General features: G+C 38.7%; 1 protein-coding gene across 2 annotated transcripts in view; it reads left to right on the top strand.

Annotated features, from left to right (window-relative positions):
• Positions 1 to 27,245, top strand: part of ANO2 (anoctamin 2) — a 191,750-nt gene that overhangs the window by 55,012 nt on the left and 109,493 nt on the right. For both annotated transcript variants that reach the window (XM_056342011.1, XM_056342012.1), the window contains 4 exons: positions 788 to 852; positions 19,292 to 19,426; positions 20,590 to 20,750; positions 24,525 to 24,607. In XM_056342011.1, the coding sequence (XP_056197986.1) occupies positions 788 to 852; positions 19,292 to 19,426; positions 20,590 to 20,750; positions 24,525 to 24,607 (444 nt within the window). The remainder of the gene's footprint in view (positions 1 to 787; positions 853 to 19,291; positions 19,427 to 20,589; positions 20,751 to 24,524; positions 24,608 to 27,245) is intronic.

Below are 27,245 nucleotides of genomic sequence, written 5' to 3' on the forward strand. Positions count from 1 at the left end.
GAGGAAGACTATCCCAAGTCCCGTGTCTGTTGCAGTTGAGTGGACTGTGGTTAATAAGTTTCCTTTTATCCCTGACTGTTCCCGCTGGATTCCTCCCATTGTAAGATGTTTCCGTAGGATCTGTGCCTTCCTTTAAGCTGTCTATAAGCTGTGGGTGAGTTTGCTTTTACAACAGTAAATGTGAACTCGTGTGTCCGTGTGCAGCATGGAGAGAGAAGGGGCTTTTACACAGGCTTTGCTGGGTGTAGTAGCCTCAGGAGCTGAGCAGGAAAGCAGGCTGGTTTTGACATATTTATTAATTCTTGGTATGTTTTTACATACCAGTTTACCAGTCTGGAACTCTTACCTCAGTTCACTTCACCTTGGACCTAGAAACACTGGTCAATACTTATCTATGGTATGATTCCACACATTGAATAAATTAAATCACAGAAGAGTGTCACACTGGAGGTAGGACTATTTCTAGTATCTTTCCAGAGACTTCCACAAGACTACAGCCTCTTTTGTTTTGAGCCTTTGTGTTTAACATTACTATCTAATACGTCGGGTGAGGAGCGGGTAGGTATGTGGAGAAAGATGTATGTATACCATCCTTGTATTGCTGGCTTGGTTGGAGTCTGCCATAACCATCTGAAAAATGTACTTGGTTTGCATTGAAGCACGGGAAATTGCTTGTTTTGGTACATATATTTGTAACTCTTAGAAGATGTTTGTAAAAACAGATGGGATCACGTGTTACAAGTTAATTTTCTTTTTTGTTTTTGTTTGTTGTGGTTTCTTTTTTTAGTTGCTGTATCGAGAATGGGCAAGATATGGGGTATTTTACAAGTTTCAGCCTGTCGACCTCATAAGGTAATACGGACTTCTATAAAATACTAAGGGACCTGGTTCTTAGCTGATGCAGACTAATTAACTTACAATTACTTCAGAAAATGAAAACTTGGATTGATCAGAGCATTTAGAAATGCACTCACTGCTTTTCTATAGCTCTGGTGATATTTTACTGTAACAAAAATATGGTGAACAGTAATGTACCTTTGTTTTTGTATAGTGTTTATCCTCGGAAGATGTTTTTGTATAGTGTTTCTCCCTGGAAGAATGTCATACTTCAGATATTTTTGTTTGAAAGTATTAATTCCTTCAAAAAAGAGTAATTGCCATTTACACTGGTGAATTTTTATTGGGGAGTACGGTCACAAAATCTGTTGAATAATCAGAAGCTGGTGTTCACATCATGAATCGGTGTGAAAGTATTTAACAGTTCTGAAATTCATTCGATTCTTTTTACTCCTGGTTTTACAAGTTTTATTCATCTGAACACATCCATATGTGTTCCCAGTGTTTTTCAAAAATTTTGCATTTTTACATTACAAACACAGAAGAAGTTGGTCTTAAAATAAGACAAAACAACCATGTTTTTAAAGATATTTCCACAATATCTCTGCAAGAAAGTCAAACAAAAATAAAACAATTTTTGTTGTATACTATAAATACTGAGTAAGGAAAAGGAAATGTTTGTGAAAACTGTTGACTTGAAATATTGCTAGATATCTGTCTAGGAATAAATGAACTGTGATATTAACGAACAAACAATAGGGGAAAAAAAACCCAAATATGTTTCTGGATAATTTGTATACATAAGAAAGATGACATTTGTTAACATTTATCTTTCGAATAATCAAACTCCAACTAGATTTTATTATACGATCTGCTTCTACGTGGTTACCTGCTAAAGCTGGTGTTAGTAAAATGGATAATCAATAACCTTTGTAAAATGTATTTATTGTGTTTTGAGTTAAAGTTGAAATAGTGCATATAGTTTTTCAAAGACTTAACCACTAACTTGTAACATGAGCAGAATTGCTCTTTGTTGGGAGTGAGATGTTTCAAATTTTCAAATTGTAGTGTGACCATCAAATCTTATTGAGGTCCTGCAAGACTTTGAAATTTCCTTTTTTCTGCCTCAATGTTTTTGTTCAAGATTTATGTACTTTTTGAATACCAGTTATTCCAGGCCAGGCTACTGTATGAAATAGGTAAACTCAGAATGAGGTTACAACACTTGGTATGTTAGTAAATATTACAAATGTTAAGTTAAACTGTGGCTGGCTAGAGGAATTATCAAGTTTTACAAGACCTGGCAGCTCAGCTGAATTAAAAATAGTGGTACATCTGCTTACACTCAATCTTCATTTGTGTTTTGCTGTGTCCATTATAATATTTCACTATAGCGATATGATTTCATAGAAATTCTGTGGTTTAAACTTCTCTGAGAAAGAAAAATAAGGACCAGACATGTGCAATTGATTCTCTGTTCTCAGAAATGATTTTTCTTGCTTTTATCTTCTGTACTTTGCTTGACTGCAAGTTTGACTGTTACCACTAAAATAAATGTGGTTTTTATTTTCTGGGTAATGTTAGAGCTTTAGAGTATATATACCTGAAGAATTACCACCCTCTCCTTTCTGCAACTGAAATAGATTTTTGCACTTCTGTACCGTGGGGGGTATTTGAGCTCAGTCTCAATGTGGATATTTATTCCCATGGCAAATATTAGCCACACTTCATGGATTCTGAGAATTTACTGTCATCCTTCTTTCTTGGACTGATTAAATTATACCCAACATTTTTTTTTTCTTTTGCTTATGGAAGCACTGTGTAACTTAACAAGTTTACATCCAGGCTTTGATGGACAGAAGAAACAGCATTTATTTTGCTTTGTACTTAGAGCCTGTTGTGACTGATGTTATTAAATATATTAACTCTGTTGAAATACATTGCTTAAATAATATTCATATCCTCACATTATTTAGACTTTTTAGTCTAATTTTTATTACAACAGTGTAAATCTTTTTAACTATTCCTGTTTTCACCTTTATTCATTAAGAATGCACATTGAAAATCATTCTTTAACCAAAATATCTACGCTAGCAGAGTCAGTATGGCACTGTGGAATTATTAGAAATCATTCGTGGTGCCTCAGCTGTACTTCTGGCCATTGCAGTTGTTGCCAGTTCCCAAGTGATTGCACGCCTGAGCTAGGGACCACATATGTGTTATGCTCAAGTCTTGGCACGGGGGATTCTCTGAGGTCTCTTCTCTAAGGTCTGATATCCTGAGTGAGCACCAAACTTCATAATCAGTCTTAGAATATTTTCAAGTAATTTATAACACAAACCCAAATGAAGGCCCATTACGATATTTGCTGAGAGTTCCCTTCACCTCTGTGTCTTACACCTCTGTGTATTCTGCTCTGGCTTTAATGCACCTCTTTGGGCTATAGGGAAAAGCTAATTTCTTTTGTAAATTAGGAAATGCAGTTGTGAGTGAGGAGGATTTAGTCAAATGAGAACATGGTGGGTGTTACAAATTTCTATTCTACAGCCAAACAATTTCACTTCAAAACTTTAAGGTAATATATAGTGCAGCTCATGCAGATAGTACAGTGTGTGTACTGAGGGTTGATTTGTAAAATGTATGTAATACCGTATCTCTCAGTGCTCATCCAGATATTAATTAACGTTGCTTAAAACAAAGCCTGGCTGATGCAATGCTTTATTTTCAAAAGCATATGAATTTGCAAAAATAGCCATACAAATTCCATTTTTACCTTTCATATGTGCCTATTTCCAACTCAGATGAAGAGGATGATAAACATTTTTTGAGAGGGAAATTAAAAATTTTTTGTTAACAGATATCCTAGGCTAGAAAGTACTAAAAACCATTTACCTCCTCTTTTCAGTCACCCTTAGGCTTGGAATGCATGGGTGATATATTAACAACTAGAGAATGAAAGCTTCAGTTCTAGGACATGCAAGGCTCTAGAGGTCAGTCTGTTATAATATACTTTTTTTTTAATTCTAATTTAAGTATTGCTTTATACTAGAGAGGAATTTCTCTGGTGTAGCTTTCTCGTAGGAATGCACTTATCAAAGTAGTTTCTCTCAAACCTTGTAATGTAATATAAAAGGTGCTGTAAAAACATCTGTGGTTCAGTGATTCTTTTCCATTTTGCTGATGTTCTTTTCTCAAATGAAGATGAGTTAAACCTCAGTTTTATCAACTTCTGCAGTTAATGCATTTATTAGTTTCCTAAGGGGTAATACTATTGTTGATTCAGAGATGGGAGAGTGTTCCTTAGGAGTTTTATGAACCTGCATAAAGAACATAGGTTTAATGATTTTTTAAATAAATGTTATAGTATGTTAATCAAAGTTTTAACAATGTGATTCTAGAATTAATAGGCTGTCTTTAGACCGACCCTCTGCTCAAAGCAGGGCTGACTTGAAAGCCAGATTAAATTGCTAATGAGTTTTGAAATCTCAGGATGGAGGTCACACAGCTTCTCTGGGCAACCTTTCTGGCACTGCACCACTCTCAGGGGGAAGGCATTTTTCTCTTGTCAAGACCAAATATTTCTTGGTACAACTTGCAGCCATTACCTCTTGTCTTTTAGCAGTACACCTCTAATCAGTTATAGCAAGTCAAGAAAAAATACAGTGAGTATAAGAAATACAATAGAATTTATAAATATTATATTTTTGGTTGAATGCAACCTTTATCACTTAGGAGTTCTAAATGACAGATTAAGTAACTATGCTAAGGTTACTGATATAAAAGAGAGGTGGTTATCCTTCTTAGACAGAGTCCTGGAAAATAGGCAAGTTGTCTTCTTAATGGACATCTTGAAGCACCTGCAGATGGGAACTGATGTATGAACTGGAATTCTGGATATGGGACTATCATCATAAAGGGGAGGTCCCCTTTTGTTATCTTGTTACTAATATAAGATTATTTCACTCTAGGGAAGTCAAGTAGACACCTCATTTTTAATTGTGGTGGAGTTTATTTTAATATCAGTGCTCTAAAAGGTCCTAGGTCAAGTCATCAGCTCCTTCTAACCCATCTCATTTTTCATGTTTCTATTTATATTTCCTGTTGCTAGGACCTCACCTAACTTTTTAATAACAGGCTACATTATGTATAGCATGATTACTTTCAAAGCTCCACGTGCCCGCATATGCTTATCTTGCTGTAAAGCCTAAAACTGGGAAGACAATGGAAAGATTAAAACTGTGTGTACAATAACTCTTTTTGCAGTAGTAGGTGGAAAAGTGTGTTAACCAGAATATTATTTATAGTGTATAGCATGTAAATCAAAACTTGGGAGTTTCTGTTACTCAAACTGTCTGCCTAATATATCTCCTCCTTCCTATTTTTAACTATGTTTTTATTTGGTATGGAAAATTGTTTCAACTTCATGTGTGATGAATTCTGGCCCCTCGTTGCAGTGTGCCCGTGTTGAACCTGCTCTTGACTGAACAGTCACCAGTTCCCCCCTGCTCCTGGATTTGAATGTTGTCTTCCTAAAGAACAGCAGCCTGTAGCTTTCTCTTCCAGGCAGTTTTTAAAACAATGACAGATCTATGATGTTCAGAAGTTTGATTGTTTCAGCTCTGGCTACTGTTGTCTTCACTTTCAGTGCCTTGGGACCTGTGTGGTGCAGCATACAGTGAAAGCAGTCAGGACCCAGAAGTGTTATTACTGGTTTGCCTTTTTACCTTTTTTCTTCTTTCATTAATCTTCAAAACAAAACCCAAAAATGGGTATATCTGTTTACCCTACTTGGATAGGGTAGTTTTAAAGGAGCTCTAAAATAAGAAAAGGGGCGTTCTGCTGAAATGGTGTTTTTACTGACTTTAGAGAAAAGCATTTCTTCCTTAGAAAAAGTGTAGTTATGATCCATTTCTGGTATAGCATTCCCCTAACTGTGGCCATCTAACCACTTAATACATTAGCAAATAGCTGCTTCTTTCATTACTGTGCTTTGTAGCCACATTTTCATCTCCTGAGAGAGAACACTTGTCTCCACATACTGTCTAGAGCTCTCAGAACTTGAAAATAAAGGTTGGCAGTGCCCTTCCTAATTCCAGAGGTATGCTCAATTGTTCTTCAATCATTGTTTATGCAGACTTTGGGGTTAGTGGTCCTCAAAATGCAGATTCTCCTGTATGTTTTAATTCCTCTGCTTCCTTGTCACTCTTCTGTTCTTGTGAATTAACCTAATCAAACATCTGATCTTTATTTTTTATGCAGTGTAACCACTGTGGCAGAAAACAACCGTGTAATATGTGGTTATCTCACAGGGACTGAACAACCCACTCTAATGCTTGCCTTAGAGCTAAACCTAATCAGTCCAGACTAATATTTTAGGAGAGATATATGTACAGTGCCCCACACTGTGGTGGGCTGGCTGACCCAGCAGGTCACTTACACTTCCCACAGTCACAACCCACACCTATATCTTTTTTGAAAGCCAGGTTCCAAAGCAGGAATGGTGAGGGCTGCCTCCCATGTACAGCCAGCTGAGAGCAGTGAGCTCCCTTCATACCCTCCCTCTGCAGGGCTCACCTGATGATCACCAGCTTCCATAGGGCTGCAGAGAGAAAACTCCACCATGGAAGATGTGCAGGGTAATATCCAGTTCCTGATGCTTGGAGAATAGTGATGTTATAAACTTTTCTCTCTGCTAAAGCACCTACTAAGTCAGGTGGTTATTTACTACCTTCTAAGACTTCACGTACGGCGTGGGGTCTGTACACTATTACAACGAGGAACGTTCCTCTACCTGACAGTTTGATTCCTTTTTTAAGAGAAATGCCCTTTCAGTGGAAACCAATTACGTTTCAGGCTTACCCACTGATTCTTTCCTTTCATAGCCCCATTTCTGTACTGTGTGTCAGTGGGGTGCTCCTCGTTTTTCGGGGTTCCCTTTCATTTTGAGGGAGGAGGGAGTTTACTTTCTTTCTGGATATTAGTGGTCAGTGGGTTGAAAGTGTTGTGCTTTCCCCCTTAGTCTAGTGAATTATTCTTCTGAGAACAGTGATTCATGGAATCCCGGAGAGGGTCCCCTTATGCCAGGTGGGTAACGACAGTAAAAACCAGTTCTTGGTAAATCACTAAATGACTCAGTTCCCACACAGAAATATGGGAACACTATACAGTTTTTCTCTGACTGTCTTTAGCAGGCATATCTTCAACATTCACAAGATGCTGAAGCTATATGCAATGACTTCTTTTTTAGGAAAAAGAAAAAGCAGCTTTAAGCCTGGGAAAATGCAGTAATCGAACAAACATAGCATTTAAGTAGAAAAATGCCCATGAGCTCCACCAGTAACTTTGGCAGTAGTCCATATAGCTTCCTTCCAAACCTCTGCTGAGAACGTGCCTGAGGCAATAATCTGAACATATCTTCTTGCTATAACCCTTTTACACTTGGAGTCCAACATCTTTTTATAGTTCCAAGGAACTCTACAACAAATATTCATTCCCAACATGGGGCACATTCAACTTACAGTTCATCATCATTAAAGCACTAGGTACAGTGGGAAGTACTATTCCAGCATCCACTCAGCCTTGATGTTGTCCTTTGTTCCAGTTTTTACAGCAGAGATCTTCCTGGAGGGAGCCAGAAGCAGGTGGGACCCGGGAGCATGGTCTAGCTGTTGAGAAAGGAATGTTTTCTCCATCACTGCAATTCTTTCACCTTTCCAGTGTCTATGTGACCTCATTACCCCTCATGACCCCAGTTTATTTAAAAGTTGACTTTTGTATCATGCCATACATCCATTAAATGGACTGCATATCCGATGCTCGATGCTAGGACAGCGTTTTTCATCTGAAGTTGTAGGGAGTTTCCCTTCCATGCCTGCAACTTCTCATCACAGGGCTTACATGAGTGCTCCAGCCTGTGTTTATTGCAAAGCAGAGGTTTTTTGCTCGTGGTGCATAAATCACTGAAGAATTTGTATTGAATTATTTTGCTGGATGCAGGCCTGTGACTGGAGTGAGATGATTTACTTACAGCTCTGCATTTCATATACTTTGACAGTCCTGTAGGAAGTGTCTCTCTCTCTCTCTGTTTTGGCAAGAGCTTGGCCTTATTTATTGGTGCTTGTATGAGAGAGAGAATTTTAAACCAGTAGTAGGCTTGTATTGCAGTGGTGAGGAAAACCAGATCCCTGCTTTCTGATAAACATAATTCCCAGGCTTCAGGTCACTGTCTGAGCACTAAATCCTCATTACCATCCAGATTCCTCACTCCTTTGGTGGGCTTTTCAAAAGCTACATCCAGCAAAGGATATGCATATTTGCATCAGGACTTACGCAAACCCAAGGCTCTGAAGACTGAAGTTATAAAGATTTTTGGTGCCCACCCTCCCCCCCAACACCCCCCACCCCAACCGCCACCATCCTCCCCACCTTGGATTGTGTAGTTTTGTAGGCAGCTAGAGTTCATTTTTATCTGTGTGCAGAACAGACAGGCTAAGTTCCATAGTGCCTGTATGATGCTTGAACTTCATAGCCAGAAACATATTTCTTAATGGACTTGAGTCCGTTGAATTATTCCCAATCCAACAAGTATCTTTGGAGATGATATTAGTGTTTTTTGATAGGAAATTAAAGTTCTTTTAAACTGGAGATGCAAAAGCCAGAAGTGGAAGCCAGATTTGGAAAGAAAAGAGCAAGTCCTGCACATTTTTATGTACAAGCATACAAATATTTGTAGGCATCTAGAGGTGCGTATGGCTAGTAACTACAGCAGGGAATAGAAAACATTGCTGCATTTGGGTGGTTAGTTCTGTTATTTTTCTTGTAAAACTGCACTTGACATCTTAAACACTGTAGAAATTTCTGGCTATGACATGCTGGGGTGAGAGGAAGTCCTTTTCTAACTCCTTGAGCACTGATCAGGGATTAAGACCAACATTTGTCATCTGATTTAAAGGTATACCTGAATAATAAGATGCTTTGCATGAGGATCCTATCTCTCTCTGCACGTAAGTTACATTAGGACAGACCATAGCTTTGTCTGATCCAGTAACCTGTCTCTGACAGTGGACAAAACCAAGATGACAAGGGCAGAGATTAAGAACTGGGCGCCATGTAACAACTATCCCCAGAAAATACCCACATAAAGAAGTTTTCCAACATGGTAAATCTCTGGACTTCCACAGTCAGTACAGACTGGAGCAGAAAAATCAACATTTTAATGCCATATTGAGCAGGTGATTATTGCTGTTGTGCATTGCTGTCTTGGTGGAATAGCTGCAATTGAAGTGCTCAGAGATCACAGAATCGAAGAATGGTTGAGGTTAGCAGGGACCTCGGGAGGTCATCTGGTCCAAACCCCTGCTCACAGGGCTGTCTAGAGGCAGTTTCCCAGGACTGAGACTAGATGCTTTTTGAATATTTCTAAGAAGGGAGACTCCACAACTTCCCTGGACAACCTGTTCCAGCAGTGCTCAGTCACATGCTCAGTAAAGAAGGATTTCTTGATGTTCAGAGGGAGCCTCCTGTTTTTCTGTTTGTGCCCTTTGCCTCTTGTCCTGTCACTGGCCATAACATAGAAGAGCCTGGCTCTGTCCTCATTGCACTGTCCCTTGAGCTATTTACATACATTAATAGGATCCTTCTTGAGCCTTCTCTTCTCCAGACAAAACAGTATTAGCTCTCTCAACTTTTCCTCATATGTGAGGTGCTCCAGTCCCTTAATCATCCTTGTGCCCCTTCACTAGACTGTCTCTGGTTTATGCATGTCCTTCTTGTGCTGAGGAGCCCAGTACTGGACACAGTACTCCCACCGTGGCCTTGCCAGTGCTGAGCAGAGGGGAAGGATCACCTCCCTTGCCCTGCTGGCAATACCTTGTGTCAAGCAGCCGAGGATACCATTCACCTTCCCCGCAGCGAGGGCACATTGCTGGCTCTTGTTCAATCTGGTGGGCACCAAGCCTCTCAGGTGTTTGTTTTTTTTTTGTTTTGTTTTTTTTTTTTTTTTTTCCTGCCAAGCTGCTTTCCAGCTGGATGGCCCCCAACAAACATTGCTGCATGCGGTTTTTCTTCCCCAGGTGCAGGACTTTGCACTCCGCTTTGCTGAGCTTCATGACATTCCTAACAGCTCCTTTCCGCAGCCTGTTTAGGTCCCTCTGGGTGGCAGCATGACCCCCTGGCATATCAGCCACTCCTGCCAGTTTTTTGTCATCTGCAAGCTTGCTGAGGGTATGCTCTGCCACAGATCATTAACAAAGATATTGAACAGGACTGGACCCAGTATTGACCCCTGGGGTACACTGCCAGTTACTGGCTTCCAGCTAGACTTTGTGCCACTGACCCCGACCCTCTGGCCTGGCCATTCAGCCAGTTTCCAATGCCCCTCTCTGGCTGCTCATCCAGCCCATACATCAACAGCTGCTCTATGAGGATCTTATGGGAGACAGTGTCAAAACCCTTACTGAAGTCCAAATAGACAATATTCACTATTCTCCCCTCATCTATCAGGCTGGTCACTTCATCATAGGAGTTTATCAAGTTGGTCAAGCATGACTTCCCCTTGGTAAAGCTATGCTGACTAGTCCTAATGATTTTCTCGTTTATAATATGTCTGGAAATGGTTTCCAGGATTAGCTGCTCTATCATCTTCCCTGGGACTAAAGTGAGGCAGATTGGCCTGTAGTTCTCTAGGTTCTCCTTCTTGTCCTTCTTGACTATGTGGTGACATTTATTTTCCTCCAGTCTTCGGGCACTTCTCCTAGTTGCCATCATGGATCAAAGATTATTGAGAGTGGCCTTACAACGCCATCTGCCAGCTCCCTCAGCACTTGTGGGTGCATCTCATCAGGGCCCATGGACTTGTCCAATTGTCCAATTTGCTTAAGTATACCCTGACCCGATCCTCTTCCACCAAGGCTATACTTACCTTGCTCCAGCCTTCCCCCCGATGTCTGGGACCGGGGAATCCTGAAGGCCTGGAAGATAATGAAACATCTCGCATGCTTTTAACTTGCAGGATGCATTTGAATGTGTTCTGTTTGCCTTTCCATTTGTCACAGTCTCGGAAATCTGAGGACTAGCAGTTTAAATTTTAGTTAAACAAGAAATTTCTGTAACTCTCTTATTGTCTAAAAATGACAAGGGGCAAGCCTTGCTCTCTCAAGGTGTGCAGTAATACTGTGACTAAAAAAGGATTGATTATACTTGTCTTTTATTGGAAATTACACATCTGTTTATTAGCCACTAGATGGTGTCTATCTGACAGCAGTAATACGTACGGTGCAAGTATTTACAAGTACCTATTAAAGCAAATAGACGAAATTAATCCAGATTCTGTAGTAACACTTAACTATAATAATTTGAAAAGCAAGAGAGTTTTCATGAAATATTAGTTATTATAAATCAATTATTTATGAAAAGAAGTCAGTACTTCAGCTTCAAACTGTTAATTTAGATGATGAAAATTGTGCAAATCATCTTGTGAAAACTGAAGATTAGGTAAGTGATACATATCAGTGACCTCACATTTGTTCAAAGCAAAAACATGGGGAAACATCTAATTTGCAAATTAAGGGAACCCAGAAAAAGAAGTAATACTAGGTATTTAAAAATAGGAAGAAAAGGACTAGGTAACCTCCCTGCCAGTCTAAAAAAAAGGCTGATTCACTCTATCATATTAAATAGGTTACTCCTTATTTGTAGGAGCTTGTAGAGTTTATTATGAGATAAAATGTGATATGCAAACCCGAATGAATTACTTGTTTCTTAATTAGAGGTTCACTTGGTGTGCTGAGGTGTTTATGGATTGGAACTGTACTGCCTTCCTCATAGGCAACCTCTATTGACTTGCATTAGTATTGACAGCCTCAGGCATCCAGGCTACCTGCTGTGGATTTTTAATTTGCCAGGTTTGGAGGGTTACTGACATTTTTGAATGCTAAAGTATGCTAGAGAATAAAAGAAAGCAAGCTCAAGACAGACACTTCTGTGTACGTGGATTGTCTTATGCATGAGTTCTTAGAAGTGACAGGACAAACACTGCATTACTACTCTTGCTGAAAATGTCTCTCTCTTTAGCAAGACGTGCTGTGGCTGCTGCAGCCTCAGAGACACGTAGAACTTTTGTAGGCAAAGAACATGACAGGCAAATCCAGACATCAACAGAATAATGTCATCAGGCACTTAATACTTTCAAACACTACATAAGGTTAAGGACAGCTATTACTGCACCTAAGGTGTTATCTATGTATGAGTACATTATTATTTTTACGTTCCTGCAAATCACATTCTATCACATTTCTATCTAGCTCTCTGATAAGAGTTTTCTTTAACTGGGGGGATCTGAACACTTTACAAAGACCATGCAGAAATGAAAAAAATGCTCTGTAGAAGCATTGAAGCTTCATATTCTCCCACAACAGAGGGGAGAATGCAGTTACAGTGCTTTTGACTAACCAGCACCACGTTGCTTGCTTATACAGCTGGTAGGTAGTTAGCCTTAATTTCTCTCCCAGTCACATTACTTGTCTCCTTATTATGCCTCTGCTGTTCTTTGCATTACAATCACTAATTAAAGGCTTTTTTCATTTTATAATCCATCACCACAAAGTATGCCCTTTCAGTTGCATTCTGACAATTTCTTGAAATTGAAGCAATAGGGTTTGTGCATCTCTGAAGGTCAGTGAGTGGCTTGTCCTGGTTTTGTTCCTTTATGGGGTAAGGTTTGATTTTTTGCTGTTTTAAATTGCAGTTAATATACAAATTCTGTGGGTTTTATTCTAGATATTTTTCCTTTTTTTTTTATGCATTAGAATTCGAGAACTTGAATATTCTCTTCCTCCACACACGTCATCATCTCCCTAAACAGCACCCTGTTACTGTATTGGATAGGACTCATTTCCTAAGAGCCAAGAGACTAGGGAAAAACATTGGTTTACATCTTTGTGAATTCCAAAATTTCTGTTCACTAAGGAGTTGCAGTATTTTGACAGTGGGGTTTTTTTTGGTTTTGTTTGTTTGGTTTGGTTTGGTTTCTTGTTCTGTAACGGATCACAAGTAATATTTCACAGTGCCTTGGAAGAAAAAGTATCTGTGGCTGGAATAATCTGTAATTTAGGCAGGTTTAGCTCTGGCTTCAGGTACCATTTGAGGACATAGCAGATGCTTGTTAACTAATATTTCCAAATAAGAACTTTAAGTAAAGGTGCTTGATTAAATGGCTCTTGTGGCATCTTGCTTTGTTCTACTTGCAGGAAAAAAGGAGTCAGATTTGTAGTTTCTGTGTTGGTTTTTGGTGAATGCTTTTGGTCAGAAGCACTGTAGATGACTCGGTGCATCACTTGTTAGAGAAAATACACAGGGTATGAAGTCTTTTATAGAAAACAAAAGCAGGCTGTGCCTCTGAACTTGTTTCCAGGTCTGACTGGTCTGGTACCAAGTGTTCCAAAGTGAATGAAGGACATTTGCAGATGTGGAAACAAACATGAACATTAGAGCTAGCTTTCAGCATTTAGGGTTTATTTTAGGGTTCTTGCATGGGCTTATCAGATAACCTTTATCTTTATATCCAGTTTAGGGAAAGCCATGTGCCCTTACCTTGGACAGAGGCTTTTTTCTTTGTTTTCTGTATGCAGAACCAGTTGCCCTTTCTAATGGGCTTTTTCCTTCCTGCCTCAGACTCAGCTGCATTGTAGTTTATCTGAGGTTCTGTAGTTGTGGGTTTTTTGCCCTCTTAAAATTTTAATAATTTTTTTTTTCAGACTCTTGACAAATTGTTCCAAGGGGAGTTGTCTTCTGCCAGGAGCCTTTCTTGGTTTCCATGTTGCTCCATTTGGTGTACTCTCTGTATATCTGGATCTAGCACTGACACATTTCTTCTTAGGACTGTCTGGACAGAATATGTGCATATATGCTGTCAGGCACAAACATGGTAGAAATCTCTAGGATCTCTGGATGCACAGCAGCCTCAGTGCCGCTGCTGAGCGGTAATTCCCCCCAGGTGTCCCAGATGGTTATAATAAATGCTTGAATCCTGTCCTGAGAAAATTTTCAAGTGAAGACAAAATGACAAATCCAGAAAATTTTTGACGTAAGCAACTCTACCTGGAGTGAAATGGTGGGATATAGAAGTATATTATGTCTTCTTCCTGATTCTGTTAGAGTGACTGGGCTTCTTCTGTACTTCAGCAGTTTTTCTGAAATAGCTTTACTGTTTTGAGATGGGCACTTCGATTTGATGGGACCTATTGTCTCAGAAACAAGGAAAAATCTCTGTTCTGATCTTAATACGTGCTACAAATTGCTTCTGTGTTTGTAAGGCTAGTCGTTGTTCTACCTTCAGTTTAAAGGTACATTTTCTTCTGTTGACAAAGCTCTATGAAGGAATTAATTGTGTTCCTGACCCTCTGCAAGAAGTTGTCATTTTTTGTGCTGGTCTGTCACAGCTGTTCACAGGCTTACACGGCGAGCTGCCTTGCCGTGGGTCACAAAGGGAACGTGCGCCTGGCCTGGAATATGGGGAGGGAAGAAAGTTTTTGAACTGGCTCTGGTAGCAGAGATGTTCTGACATGAAACTGTGCTTTGAGAGGACTGCTTGTCCTTTCTCCCAGCAGTTGAAACACCAGAATCTTGCCCACAATCTGTGTGAATAGGTTTATTTTGAAGGCATAAGTAATAGATGTAACTAGTTTGACCATTTGCACAGAGAAAAGCCTACCCAATAAGTAGCTGTAAATCAGTTTAGTTTTGCATAGAAACTATTCCATCACTGTAGGGGTGGTGAAATGAATTGTGGCAAACATGAAATAACAGCTGGCCTAGAACGGGGTATGGAAATTAAAATACTGAAGAGTTCTGAACAGATTTCCCAGTTAGGTGACTCAGTGTCCACAGCATCTTTTCCTTGCTTTTTTAACTTTGTTCCTGAATGACTCCAGAGTTCTTTCCAGCGTGTATCACACGCCACATGCTTTATCCACATTCCAGGTATCCCACACTTGTTTTCACAAAGTTAAAACCGAAGGGTTTTTCTCCTTCTTTCTTTCCACCCCCTGCCCCAACTCTTAGCCTATTTATAAATCACACAGCTTGGCACGGGAGCACTGTGACCAACATGAGAGCATAGAGTTTAATTATCAGTTACTCTTTTTGATGTTGGTTTGGCAGCCAGACAGACAGAAGTGCACTGCAGATGTCTGGTTCAAGTGTTATACGGGCTAAGCAGAGGGAACTGAATAAACTTTTTCACTGTGTCCTTCTCAGTCCTTTTTATTCTAACAGTGCCGTGAGAGGGGACACACTTTCTACAGGTCGCGGTTGTTGCTGCAGTTTTTAAATGCTGTTTCTGATCTTTTGCTTGATCTCCAAGTTTTGTTCAGTTTCGGAAGGAATTATGGATGACTTTGACAAATGTCTCCTTAAAGACATGATTCTTACTCAAGGGAACTTAGTGCTTGGTAGGTGGCCATTTTACTAGCATTCAAAAGGTCTTCCAAAGTGAAAGGCATAAAATTTTGCCTTATATTGTAACAACCCACAGAACAAAATGCTTGGCTGCTGCTTCTGGTAGGAGCAGTACATGCTCATTATCAAAGCCATTTGCCCTTTGCATTGGATGAGAACTGCTGTCCTCATTGCATATGTGTATATAAAGGGACATTTCTTTACATTAGAATACAGCTAATAATAATACAGAGGAAATAAAGCTCATACAACGCAGAGGGCATACTTTTTTTTGTGGCACTCTGCAGTGAGCCATCCATGAGCATACTTTGGAAAGCATTAGTCCTTAGCTTTGTCTGGATATACGTGAACTGGATGTGAGTTAGCTACTGAGGGAGAGAAAAATTCTCATCTCATTTCTCTTTTTCTATGCCAGCATAAATCATGGGTAATTGCTTGAGTATAATAAAGTAAGACTGGTTTTATCCCAATGTAAATGAGAGAAATGCCAAGTTCTTGGTGTGAATATACAAAAACTTCTAAAAATTCATTTTCTTTACATACATCTTACTCTACCCTTGAAGAAGACTTTATTTTTCTCTCTTCACTACAATCAATCCAAGATTTTTTTTCCTTTTAGTGTGAGAATGTAGAGGGGCTAGTATGTCCTCATTTGAGAAACCTTATTCTGCTTTCAAAATGAAATAGCATTGCAGTTTGCTAACATGTAACTGTTGACTTGAGTAGGAGTGGAATGCTTTCAAACTTTGCAAAACTATGCCAGTGTGCCTTTGTTTAAGAGATTTTTAGTTGGATGCTAGAAAGAAACTCACCTCATGGTATTCTTAAGGTCTCAGCCAAAACCCACTGCATCCAGCTGTGGAGGCAGTAGTTTTTATCACAGGTGGTCACAGGTGTTTTCAGAGGTTTGACTCCTATTCAGAGCACTGGGAGGACAGTTTCTGGGACATGTCGAGAAAGGAAGGACATGTCCATGTCCTGTGTGTTTCTAGCTTGATAAACACAGATTTACATTTATCATCATGCTTCCAAGCAGTTATTGCTGCTTCTTAGATCATTTCATATTCTGGCACATTGGTGAACTTGGGCACAACAGTCTTAATTATTTTTCTTTTTCATAACAGTTAAGCCACAGAACATTGTAGTTTTCTTCTTGGCAACTGTTTTTTTTCCATACTGCCAGAACATTGTTGACCTCTTCTCACTTTCTGGTGGCATGGATGCAAGTAGTAACCCTTTGCTTTGTAGGTTACAGATCACATCTATTGCTGAAAGGCTTAAAAATTCTAGACAAAGCCTCATAAGATATAGGCTTCAACTTCATTGACCCTGGTCAGCTGCTCTTCACTCTCATGCTTCTGGGATCTGAACACTTTCTGTGCTGATTTGTGGCCTTTTATCAAAACAATGGACAGTTTAGAACAGCTCAGATTGTGGACTATTTTTCATGTCTGCTTTGACCTATTTGGAGCTCTTTAGCTCTGCATGTTGCTCAATTCTACCAATAAGGAAGCTGTAAGAAGACAGAAAATCAGAATAATTCCCCTTTCCTCCCTGTTCCATGTTGTTAGGATGTGTTCAGTGATGTTTGCCTTACTGTCAAACACAAGGTGTGCCACTTTCCAGTCAGGAGGAAACCTGAGAGCAAATTAAGTCGTCTTCTCCCTCTATTCTGTGCTGCTCCAAGACCATTGCTGCTGTATGCAGACTCACATAGAAGGCTTGAAGAAAAGCTATAGGCCATCTGATTATTTCTATATTTTAATCAAGTATTTCCTCCCTCATTTCATATTAAATAAAAACAAAAAACAAAACCAAAAAATGTGAAAATAAAGAAAAACTACCTCCTAAAAATTACCTCCAAAATTACCTGGCATTTGCTAAGTTACAGGGTAGTCCCACAGTATCCAGATTATATTTGCAGCATAGATATTTACCTTTATCATTTTATAAACTATAGTGTATCATATAATATCATATTTCCTTATTTTCTGTGCACTAGTGATAATCTGTTGTCCCATGGTGCATAAAAACCATATAGTGGTGCGAATGTTATGAAGAGCTACTAAGCTGATATATGCTGTTTAAAGACTGGATACTGCAGATAGTATTCCCATTCTGACTTCTGCAAATTGTCTTTCCAAAACAATAAAAGAATTATACAGCTGATGAAGTTATTGCCATTTGAGTCATCCTATCATGATTCCACCTGCGTTGTTTGATACTTCACGCAGTGTTGCTTGTGATAGCCTTGCAAGTATCGGTTGTAGGGCTGTACTCCTTTCCTAGAAGATTCCTGAAAATTTCCCTGCTTTTGGGCTTGTTCTCCAGGTTATGGCATCCCCTTATACAGATGATAATGTTGTCTGTGTATCACCTTAGAGTGCTTTTGTTCTCTTTTCCCTTTGATGATTACACATGCCCTTTCTAAAAGGATGAGTGATGTTGGTTAGATATAAGCAAATATAGGCACTCAGGTAAGGCAACACTGCAGTAGGCATGACGGCACTGCCCGCTTCCCTATGTGAGAGCCCAGGAACGTGAAGTTAGCTGCAGCTGTGATGGTGTAAGAACAGTAGGAACTGTAATAATAAACCTCCTGTCAGTGTTGCTACCCTTACTCCTTTCATCTGAGCTGGAAATGACTGTGGAGGCTCATCAGCTTGCCCCATGGCTCTCCGCCCTGGTCGAACTCCTGCCCCTGTCTCTCCTGTGGCAGGAGCAGCCTGGCCCTGAGACCTAGATTCTGGAGTAAAAATTCCAGTTTTGCTTGTGCCGCTGAAAGGACTCAGCTTTACAGACATACAGGTTTGTCATTAAGTTCTGTCAGAATTGAACTGTATCTGTTAAAAGAAATCCTGGGCCTCCAAAAATCTCATTTAACCATTTCCATTAGGAAAAAAATTAATCCGGGGTACTAAACTTGGGTGTAACTTTCCTAGTGTGAGTGAGTTCAGCATCAATCTCAAAGTGGGATTGCACTCTGCCTTTATGAGAAGCAAGTCTTGCCTTTTGTTTATTAGACATGTTATCTTGAAATTTTTGTTCTTTCTGCCACCACAGTGTGAATGTCTCACTGATTCAAACGCAGTGTCGTGCCCTGAGTGCTCTCTCCAAAGCTGCTTTCTGCCCAGCATTTCTCCACCTTATTCTCTGGCTTGTGAAATGTTTCTGTGTTGTTTTCTATCTAAATTTGGTCTCATTTTAGTTATGGTGAGTTCTTGAGCTCTCTGAAGCTCTTGGTGTTTTTCAGAAATTGTAATCACTCCTAACAGTACTTTGGAGTGATCAGTGAGTTTCATCTATGTTTAGCTTACTTCTTGCAGTGTGATTCATAAGTACTAGCACATATTTATCAACATCTACAGTGAACTCTTCCGCAGAGCAGAAACTGTTTTTTCAAACCAGCTGTTCAGAGACTGTTAATTTGTCAAAAATATTTTTTTTTAAAAGCCAGTGTTAAGTGTGCAAGTAAACCTTCCTTCTTTAACAGCAATTCAAGATCAGTAGTCTTTTAAGATATCAGAGGGTGTTAGCATGTTCCCACAGATGTCATTTCCATGACTCTCAGCAATTGAATCCAGGAGGACTACAGAGGCAAAGAATGATGGCATATCTAGATACTTTTCAGAGAGCAAATACTTTCCAGTGTTTCCTGATAAATATTTGTTTGAAATCCTGCTACTCTTGATGGGAGCGAGGGGTATTTCACTGACTTCATTTAAGAGACGGAAAAGCTGCAGTCTTCCCTGAGCAGATATTGAGTACGTATTATAATGTTACAGGACTTCTTTAACTTCTCAGAATGAAGAACATCAAACTGCCCAAATGACCCCCTTCGTTTTACTTCAAGATACTCAGGATTTTCATCCATGTCTTTGAAAATCAGTATTTTAACTTTAAGGGATTGGTAAGAAATTGTAAAACACATTTGAAAATTATAACCTTGACAACATATTTTTATTTGGTTGGTTTTTTTTTTTCCTCTTTTCTTTTTCAGAAAGTATTTTGGAGAAAAGATAGGACTTTATTTTGCATGGCTGGGTTTATATACAGAATTCCTCATTCCATCTTCAGTAGTCGGGATTGTTGTATTTCTTTACGGATGCATAACCATTGAGAGTGACATTCCTAGGTAAGCTTTCTGTGATCAATAATTTGTTACTTGAAAATTGTAAAACTGTGCTTTTTGTTTGTAATCCTTACTGATAATATTTCCTTTTAACATGTCTGATGTATCATTAACAACTCTGTAGGCATCAGAAAACACACATGCATTGAAGAGATAAGACTTTTGAGTGACACATATTTATTTGGCTGTTCAGTCTTTGCAGCTCCTGAAACAGAAACGTTCAGTGAGTCTACTGCATTATCATAAATTCTTTTTTATGATGTTCCTTTGCTTTTTATGAATTCACATATCTTCACACTCACCCAGAAAGACATCATGCAAAACTCACTGAAGTTAATGCAAATACACTGTCCAGTAGTCTTGGATTACTTTGTTATTCTTAGTAAAATCAGGCTATTTGCACAAGGAAGATGAAGAATAGCTGGCAGACTTAGCATATTTGGTATCCACAGGATTCTCCTTGACAGTTACAAAAAAACATTGAGTTTCTTGCTGTGTCCCCTGAGGGTGTTGTACTAAATAAAACCTGCCAAATTCACACAGTGATGTTAATGTCTGCTTCCCAGTGAAGAAAAAGGACACTTCCCTTTTGTTATCAGTGTCTGACTCTGGTCCAGATAAGATACTGGATTACTTATACTGCTGGTCCCACTTGTTGTGGCAGTTCCTGCATTCTCTCAAATGAATTGGCAACTTTTAAAGTGGATCACTGCAGTAGGACATGATTAGTGATAGGTAAATGATGAATAACAAGGCATCTGTGTTAGGGTTTGTTTTCTTAGTTTGATCTGAATGAATGTTGATGAGTTGTGCTTGTCTGTGGGAACATTGTGTGTTAACGTTTAAACTTAAGTGAGATTTATGGCTAAGATGTATCTGCAGCACCCTCTACTGCTCTTTGAAATAGCAGAGAGCATTACTTTAACAATATGATAGCTGGAAACAGCTGTATACCTTTCAAATGATATAATATTCAACATATTGATATTACAGTTTGAATAGTTCTTTTTTCTTTTGAAGTCATAGAAGAAATGCTATTTAATGTTGGTCAATATGGGAACCATCGTAGTCAGGGTATGCCAGCTACTCATGAAGCAATGTTGCAAGTCTTCCCTTTGCTCACAATCCTGGCAAGGATGCTTGAGCTTTGTACTTGTCATTCATAGTAAAGAAATGTGCGACCAACACAATGCCTTCACCATGTGCCCCCTGTGTGACAAGTTCTGTGACTACTGGAACCTTAGCTCTGCTTGTGCTACTGCTCGAGCTAGCCACTTGTTTGACAACCCTGCTACAGTCTTCTTCTCCATCTTTATGGCTCTCTGGGGTGAGTATCACTTTGCATGTTAACAGTGGTGGTTAATCTTTTGACTCCTGACAAACGAAAGCTGCAATGCCCAGTAGTAGAACATATCCTAGCCTTACATATAATAACGTGCTCTTAGATTGAATGTGATACCTACGACTTTATGAAGCTGGCAAGCCTCAGAAGGCCAGTGAGGGGCTGTATGTGCTGAGACTGAAGAAAGCAATATTATAGGCCTTTCCCCTGTCAACAAAAATCTTTGAAGTCAATGGAGAAGAATTGGGCAGTTCAGGGAAGAAAAATGGGTCATTTCTCCCTCTACTGCCTTGTTTAATGGCACTTCTAATCTTTGGGGCCAGAATGTATTTGGGGATCGGTATGGTGCAGGCAGCTGAAAGGGTTTAATTTGAGCACAGAATGCACTTCCAAGTGGGCCAACTTAGTCACATAATTCTATCAAAACTTTATGGGATTCCAAGAACAACGGGACTATTATCGTTTTAATTATAATATGTTCTAAAGTATTCCATTTAAACAAGCTTGGGGTTTTTTAATGGCAAATATACCCTGTCTCGCTAGAGGATATCAAAACACTTCATAAACACTAATGAATGCATTGTAGTATTATTCTTATTGTTTCTGGCCTCACCTCTGCCCTGGAAGGTGTGTGTACTGTGCTTGCGTGTATTATTGCTGCTGCTATGCTCTCAGTCACTCTAGATCTTGTTTATTGTGAACGTTAAAGGTGTTATTGCTACTGTAAAATGATTTTTTGTTTCCCTATTCAATGTTCACAAAATGAATTTTTCATTCTTAATATGAAATTGGGCAAATATATCACTGTATTAGAGCCATCCCTCAGCAATCAGTGTGTAATATTTTGCAACCCTATTAAAATCTTACAGCTTGGTTTAGAAATGACTAGTTGTTAGCTTGGTGTTGGGTATGGATAGCACATGGTTTTTAAGGAACATGCAGACAGAACAGGTCATGGAAGTAAGAGATTTTTTTTTTTACCAGTTCCTGGAAAACCCTTCAGCAGAAGTTAGGGAATATGTAAGCACGGTAACTGAGAGAAATGGCAGAAGATGATGAATTTATAGACTCTCACAATAACTTATTTTACTACTTCAGATCATTGCCAATTACAGATTAGACTGGCAGATAAGGTGTCACAGTTTACCTGCTGCCTTGAAGCACATAATAGGCTGCCTTGTCCAAGTTTCAGTGTAGCTGTTTGAGCAGCATATGTATGAATGGTAGTTTATTTACTCTTTCATAGGTAAACAGAATTTTCCTGACAGAGAAGCTGTACTATAAATTTGCCCCCATGCAAATGATCATATCCATGCAGCCTCACTGAAAACAATCAATTATATTTTAAACAATTATATTTTAGTATCAACAATGCAATGCACAAAGCAAAATGATGATACATCCTTTCACTAAGATAAATTAGAATCTGTACAGGAATAGAAAGAAACAAATTTTTCCATATGGATTACTTTAAAAGAAAAGGCATGTAAGAATAACGAAATTCTTTGAGCTGTAACAGCCCCCCCCCCAAAAAAAAAAAAAAAAAAAAATCCCACAGATTGGAAAAGTCTGTTCTTGGGGCCATGATACTGAGCTTGTCAGAGCAAGAAAATACAGCCGTCATATACAAAGAACAGCAAAGTGAAATAAAGTATCCTTTACTAACTCTGCCCAGCTTGCCTGTTAAGTATTACATTACACCAAATTTTGCTGCCTTACTACTAGGAGACTGTGCTGGTTATGTCTAGAGCTCAACCTGCTGAATGACAAATCTCATTCACACACCTGATCAGCTTGCCTCACAGTGTCTTGTTGCCTGAATGCTTTTTGGTAGAATATAGTACAGCGATGTGGGAACTGCCATGTTGTGTGACTTACGACTGTGTGCTTAAAAGAGTAAAGTGTGGTAATTTGAGCTGGCTTTATTTTGTGACGGTGTTTGGCACAAGAAGTCTTTCCTCCTGCTTGCCTTTGCTCATTCTGTAAAAGGCAGATGACTTACTATGGTTAATATCTTGAAAGAAATCATGCTTTTACTAGCTGAGCTGGTGCTTCTTAAAGTATCTTTGTGATTCCAGCTATACTGTTTGCAAATGACCATATTTACAAAATACAGACTAGTGTCTGGGTAATTGTGCTTAATGTCACTGGTGTTCTGGGATGCTGAATTTCAGCTGTCAGGTGCATTTATTAGAAAGGCAGTTGAACACATCAGGAATGTTTTTTCTGCTCGTGTAAGTCAGTGCAAACTTGCTGATTTCAGAACAGCTACTGCATCTAGCCAGATAAGTTCTTACAGAGCTAAATGTGGAATTGACATTTTGAATAACAGGAAAAAATAGAATGAGTAATAGCATCCTATAAAATAACCAAATGTTTGGGTTTTTTTTTTTATTTAGAATATCTAAAAAGCCTTGAGTTTTCAAACACGCTAAATGTAGCTTTTATATTTCCTCTCCTCTGTAAGGAAGGAGCAGAATTAGCAACTTAATCGCTTAATTTCTGAATTTTCTTTCACTGTACTGCCAGTCCTGTGTTTAAATGATATTTATTTCTTACATTATGGGAGTATATGTGCAGGAAATATTTGCAGCTAACTGTTGGAATAGGTTCTGTTTTGTAAAAGTAAGGTTATTTTAATAGCAGTCTAACTTTTCCCAGTGCTATCTTACAGCTTACACCAAGTATAGGTGCAGTCAATGGAAGCTAGATCTAATTCTCCACTGCTGTGTCTTGCGGAGCTATCTACGAGATGTTCAAAGTGTTGTAAATACTACTGTGATCTAATGACTTTTTAATAATCCCCTCTTCACCAGCTAAAATGTGAAGTGAAGCATAAGAAAATGGAAAACAGTGCTCTCAGTTCTTTATAGGAGTGGCTTGTATTGGTACAGTGGGTGTTTTAATGGGTATATACAGGTTTAGTATTGATATAGTCATGTGAAAATAGATGTCCGCAAGTCAAGAGTAAGAAGTGCTATTTCTAATAAATCCTTAAGTCCATAAATCATGAGCAGCTAGGCAAAGGGATATCTAGAGCAAACAGCAATTACGAGAGGAAGGTCAGGAGACTGTAAATAGAAGACACCGGTACAACATCTGTTCCTTCATATTAATGGAAAAGGAAAAGCAGGAGGCTGAACTACTGGCCAGTCCTTGAGAACAAAACCACTGTGTCTATGCAGGACAAAAACATTCAACTGTATCACTATAATATATTTCAAAAGAACATTATTTTCTACATATTACTGAGGGTCTTAGTTTATATAGAGGTATCAGTGATTTATTTCAGTAGCAGGCTGCACCCATCTTCAGTTTCTGACTGATTAGGAACACCGAAACAGCAAAATCCACTTGGCCAGTTAGAGTGTTACAGATCAATATTTACAACTAGATTTTGTTTCAATACACATTTTGTACTCAGGAATTACAGAATGACTCATGGTAAACTAAGAGAGATTATGTTCTTGGGGTGAATATCAGCAGCCATGGGTTCAGTTCCATTCTCTGACAAGAATTTACCAGTGCCTTTGGGCAACCCATGTTTCTGTAATTTATTTGTAAAAATACAGTAATTCTTGTTCCCATCCTTTGCTTGTGTTCTGTCTTTAAAATTGGGCCTTGGGCTATTTTTAGTGCTTATTTATAAGGGGTCTAACGTAATGGGATTCAAGTATCAGTTGGGGTTTTCAAGTAACATAAATATTCACCATAGTGTATTGGACTTAAAATTTTTAAATGGTTTTATTTTTTTTAAAGCTACTATGTTCCTTGAACAGTGGAAGCGTTTGCAGATGAGATTGAGTTACTTTTGGGATCTAACTGGACTGGAGGAAGAAGAGGTAAGTTTCCTTTCCCTGTGTTAGTTTACTGCATAGATTATTCTATATCTGAAGATATGCATTGATAATTAGATTTCTCCTGAGTGTTTTCCAGCCCAAAGGAGTTCACAGCCATATTTTTCTAAATGACTATAACTGATACAATTTTGAGTACTAAGGTATCATTAAAGATATCATCACCTCTATCTTACTGGTCAGTACTCTAATAATTAATGTTGAAAAGGATTATAAAGGTAAAACCAGATCATTAATTGCTTAGAATGCCCATATACGATTGTACAAAGTGCAGTAACAGAATGATACAGAATAAATACTTCATCATATAGATGATAGTTCATTTTTTATAACAAAAATTCTCTGTGACAATGATTGTAACATGTTAGGGTACCATAAATAATATTTGTGTCCAGGTCTGTGCTGCACCTATGATGCCTTAGGTACAAGATCCTGAGTTCTAGGTACTCACCCACAGAGTTGTTGCCAACAACAGATGGGGTTGGTTCCTTGAGAACAGTTTTTAAGTGCTTCGCAATGAGCCCATGGGGCTTCTAGCTGGACCTGACTTGACTGAAAAGTGAGACATATGGGCTTATCAGTGTTTACAATGTCCCTGAACTTGTTTTTAGTTCTGTTCTTGGGCATTGCTTCACCTGTCATGGCCTATGGTCTGTTTAAATTACTGAACCTCACCAGAGGATTAATTTCTAACTCTGTCTAAAAAGAGTGCAGTACTAGCCGTAAATATCATACTAAGAAGGGGTATACTTCGGACCTTCCGTTACGTATCCCCTAGCAATAGATGCTGACATGGGTCTGGAATAGGGTCACATTCATTAATTCAGGAACACAGCAATTAGGTTCTCTTTTATTGCTGATGGTGAGCTGAATACTTGTATGGAACAATTTAGTGTGCCTTGCTCTTTTCATTGACTTAATAAAATGTGGTCAGGTTCCTGGAACGAGAATTGTTAAGTGTGCCGTGGTTTGATGGAAAGATTCAAATCCATTTCTTCATGTTCCAGCACAGTTCCTTAAACAAAAAGCAACAGCAAACCTCCAGCCCTGCTGAGCTCAGCTCAAACAGGATGTCGAGTGCAAATAACCTAGAAGAAAAGTAAGCTGACAACATGCATTTCATGAGGTAGCATGGTGATGGTGTTATTCCATTTTGCTCCTCAGATAAGAATCATTGAATAAAATGAAAAAAACCTGCAGCACAGACAGCAGACTCCAGTTTTTGTCTTCCATCACTATCCCATAATGCAGCCTTTAGCAATGTCTTTAGTACTGCCTTCCAAGTATTTTGACTACAGTCTCCTCTATTTTACCTCTGGTTTCTCAGTTTTTTCACTACTCTCTATCCAGTTATGATATAGGTGATGATCAGAGTATAAGCCAGTACTCACAGTCTGTAAGTTGTGATGTGAATCAAGTGCATAAGCACATCAGAGATTACTGCTTGTTCTATGTGGGATGTCATACTGCTTCCTGGGAGAACAGCAATTTTGTATTAATTACAGTACAAACAGAAGCTGGAGAGCAAACTTTTGGCTCTGCAGCATATTTGATGAACTCACTAGATTTCAATGAATTTCAAGTTCATGACTTTTAGTACAAAATCCTAAGGTTTAGCTTAGTATTTGCAAAATGCCGTGAAAGAATCTATAGATTTGTGAGGTCCGGTGATGAAGAGCTCCGAAGTGGTATAAGTTTGTGGACAGAAACTGTGGGATCAGCAAGAATCCTTTGTTTACGACAAGTGAAGGAGTGCCAGACACATCTCAGCACAAGTTGAAGAATTAGGAACATAGAATCATAAAAATAAAGCTGGAATGGACCTTGAGGGGCCATCTCTTGTGCATGGTAGGATCAACTCTACTTAAATAATTATGAAAAGATGTTTGTCTAATTTGTTCCTAAATAAATCCAGCAGTGGAGATTTCACTTCCTCCCTTGGCAACCTATTCTAATACTTAGCTATCCGTACTGCTAATAAGGTTTTTCTAGAGTTTAGCTTAATTCTCCTTGCTATTTTTTTTTCTTGTTCATTCTTTCAAAGATAAAGCGAAGAAATTACCTCTGAATGTTTTCAGCAAAATTCAACATAATATCATATCTCTCTGTCACTCTATATTTTTTAGATGAACTAACATCAGCTCTTTCAGTCTTTGCTCTTAAATAATTTTCTAGATATCTGTTTATTCTTGTTCCCTTCTGGATATTTGCTAGTTGATCCAGCTCTTTCTTAAAATGGATGTGTCTCTTGACCTGACATCTTAAGCAAAATGACATGCACTGTATCATCTTCTGTCAGCTCTTGATGCTTCAGCAAAAATGTAAAAGTTAGATCAGGTTTTGTTCACCTTTTATCCATTAGATTCATAAAGATGAGAATAAATTTGTCTGTAGGACAGGTACTGGCACCATGTTTCAGTGGTGATGAAGTCTTTACTTGTATTGAAAATTATGTTGGAAAATGGAAAATTGTGTCTGATCAGGTTAGGCCAGAAGGAACTAGAAGTGGAATGCAGAGGATCACTTAACAGAGCAAGGAGGAGAAAGACAAGGAAGAAGTTCAGAAGGATTAACAGTTTTAAGACTAGATGGGGTTAAGTTTTTTATTATTATCAATTTCTTT

Source organism: Falco biarmicus, chromosome 5, assembly GCF_023638135.1.
Source record: "Falco biarmicus isolate bFalBia1 chromosome 5, bFalBia1.pri, whole genome shotgun sequence".
In the NCBI taxonomy this organism is placed as follows: Eukaryota; Metazoa; Chordata; class Aves; order Falconiformes; family Falconidae; genus Falco; species Falco biarmicus.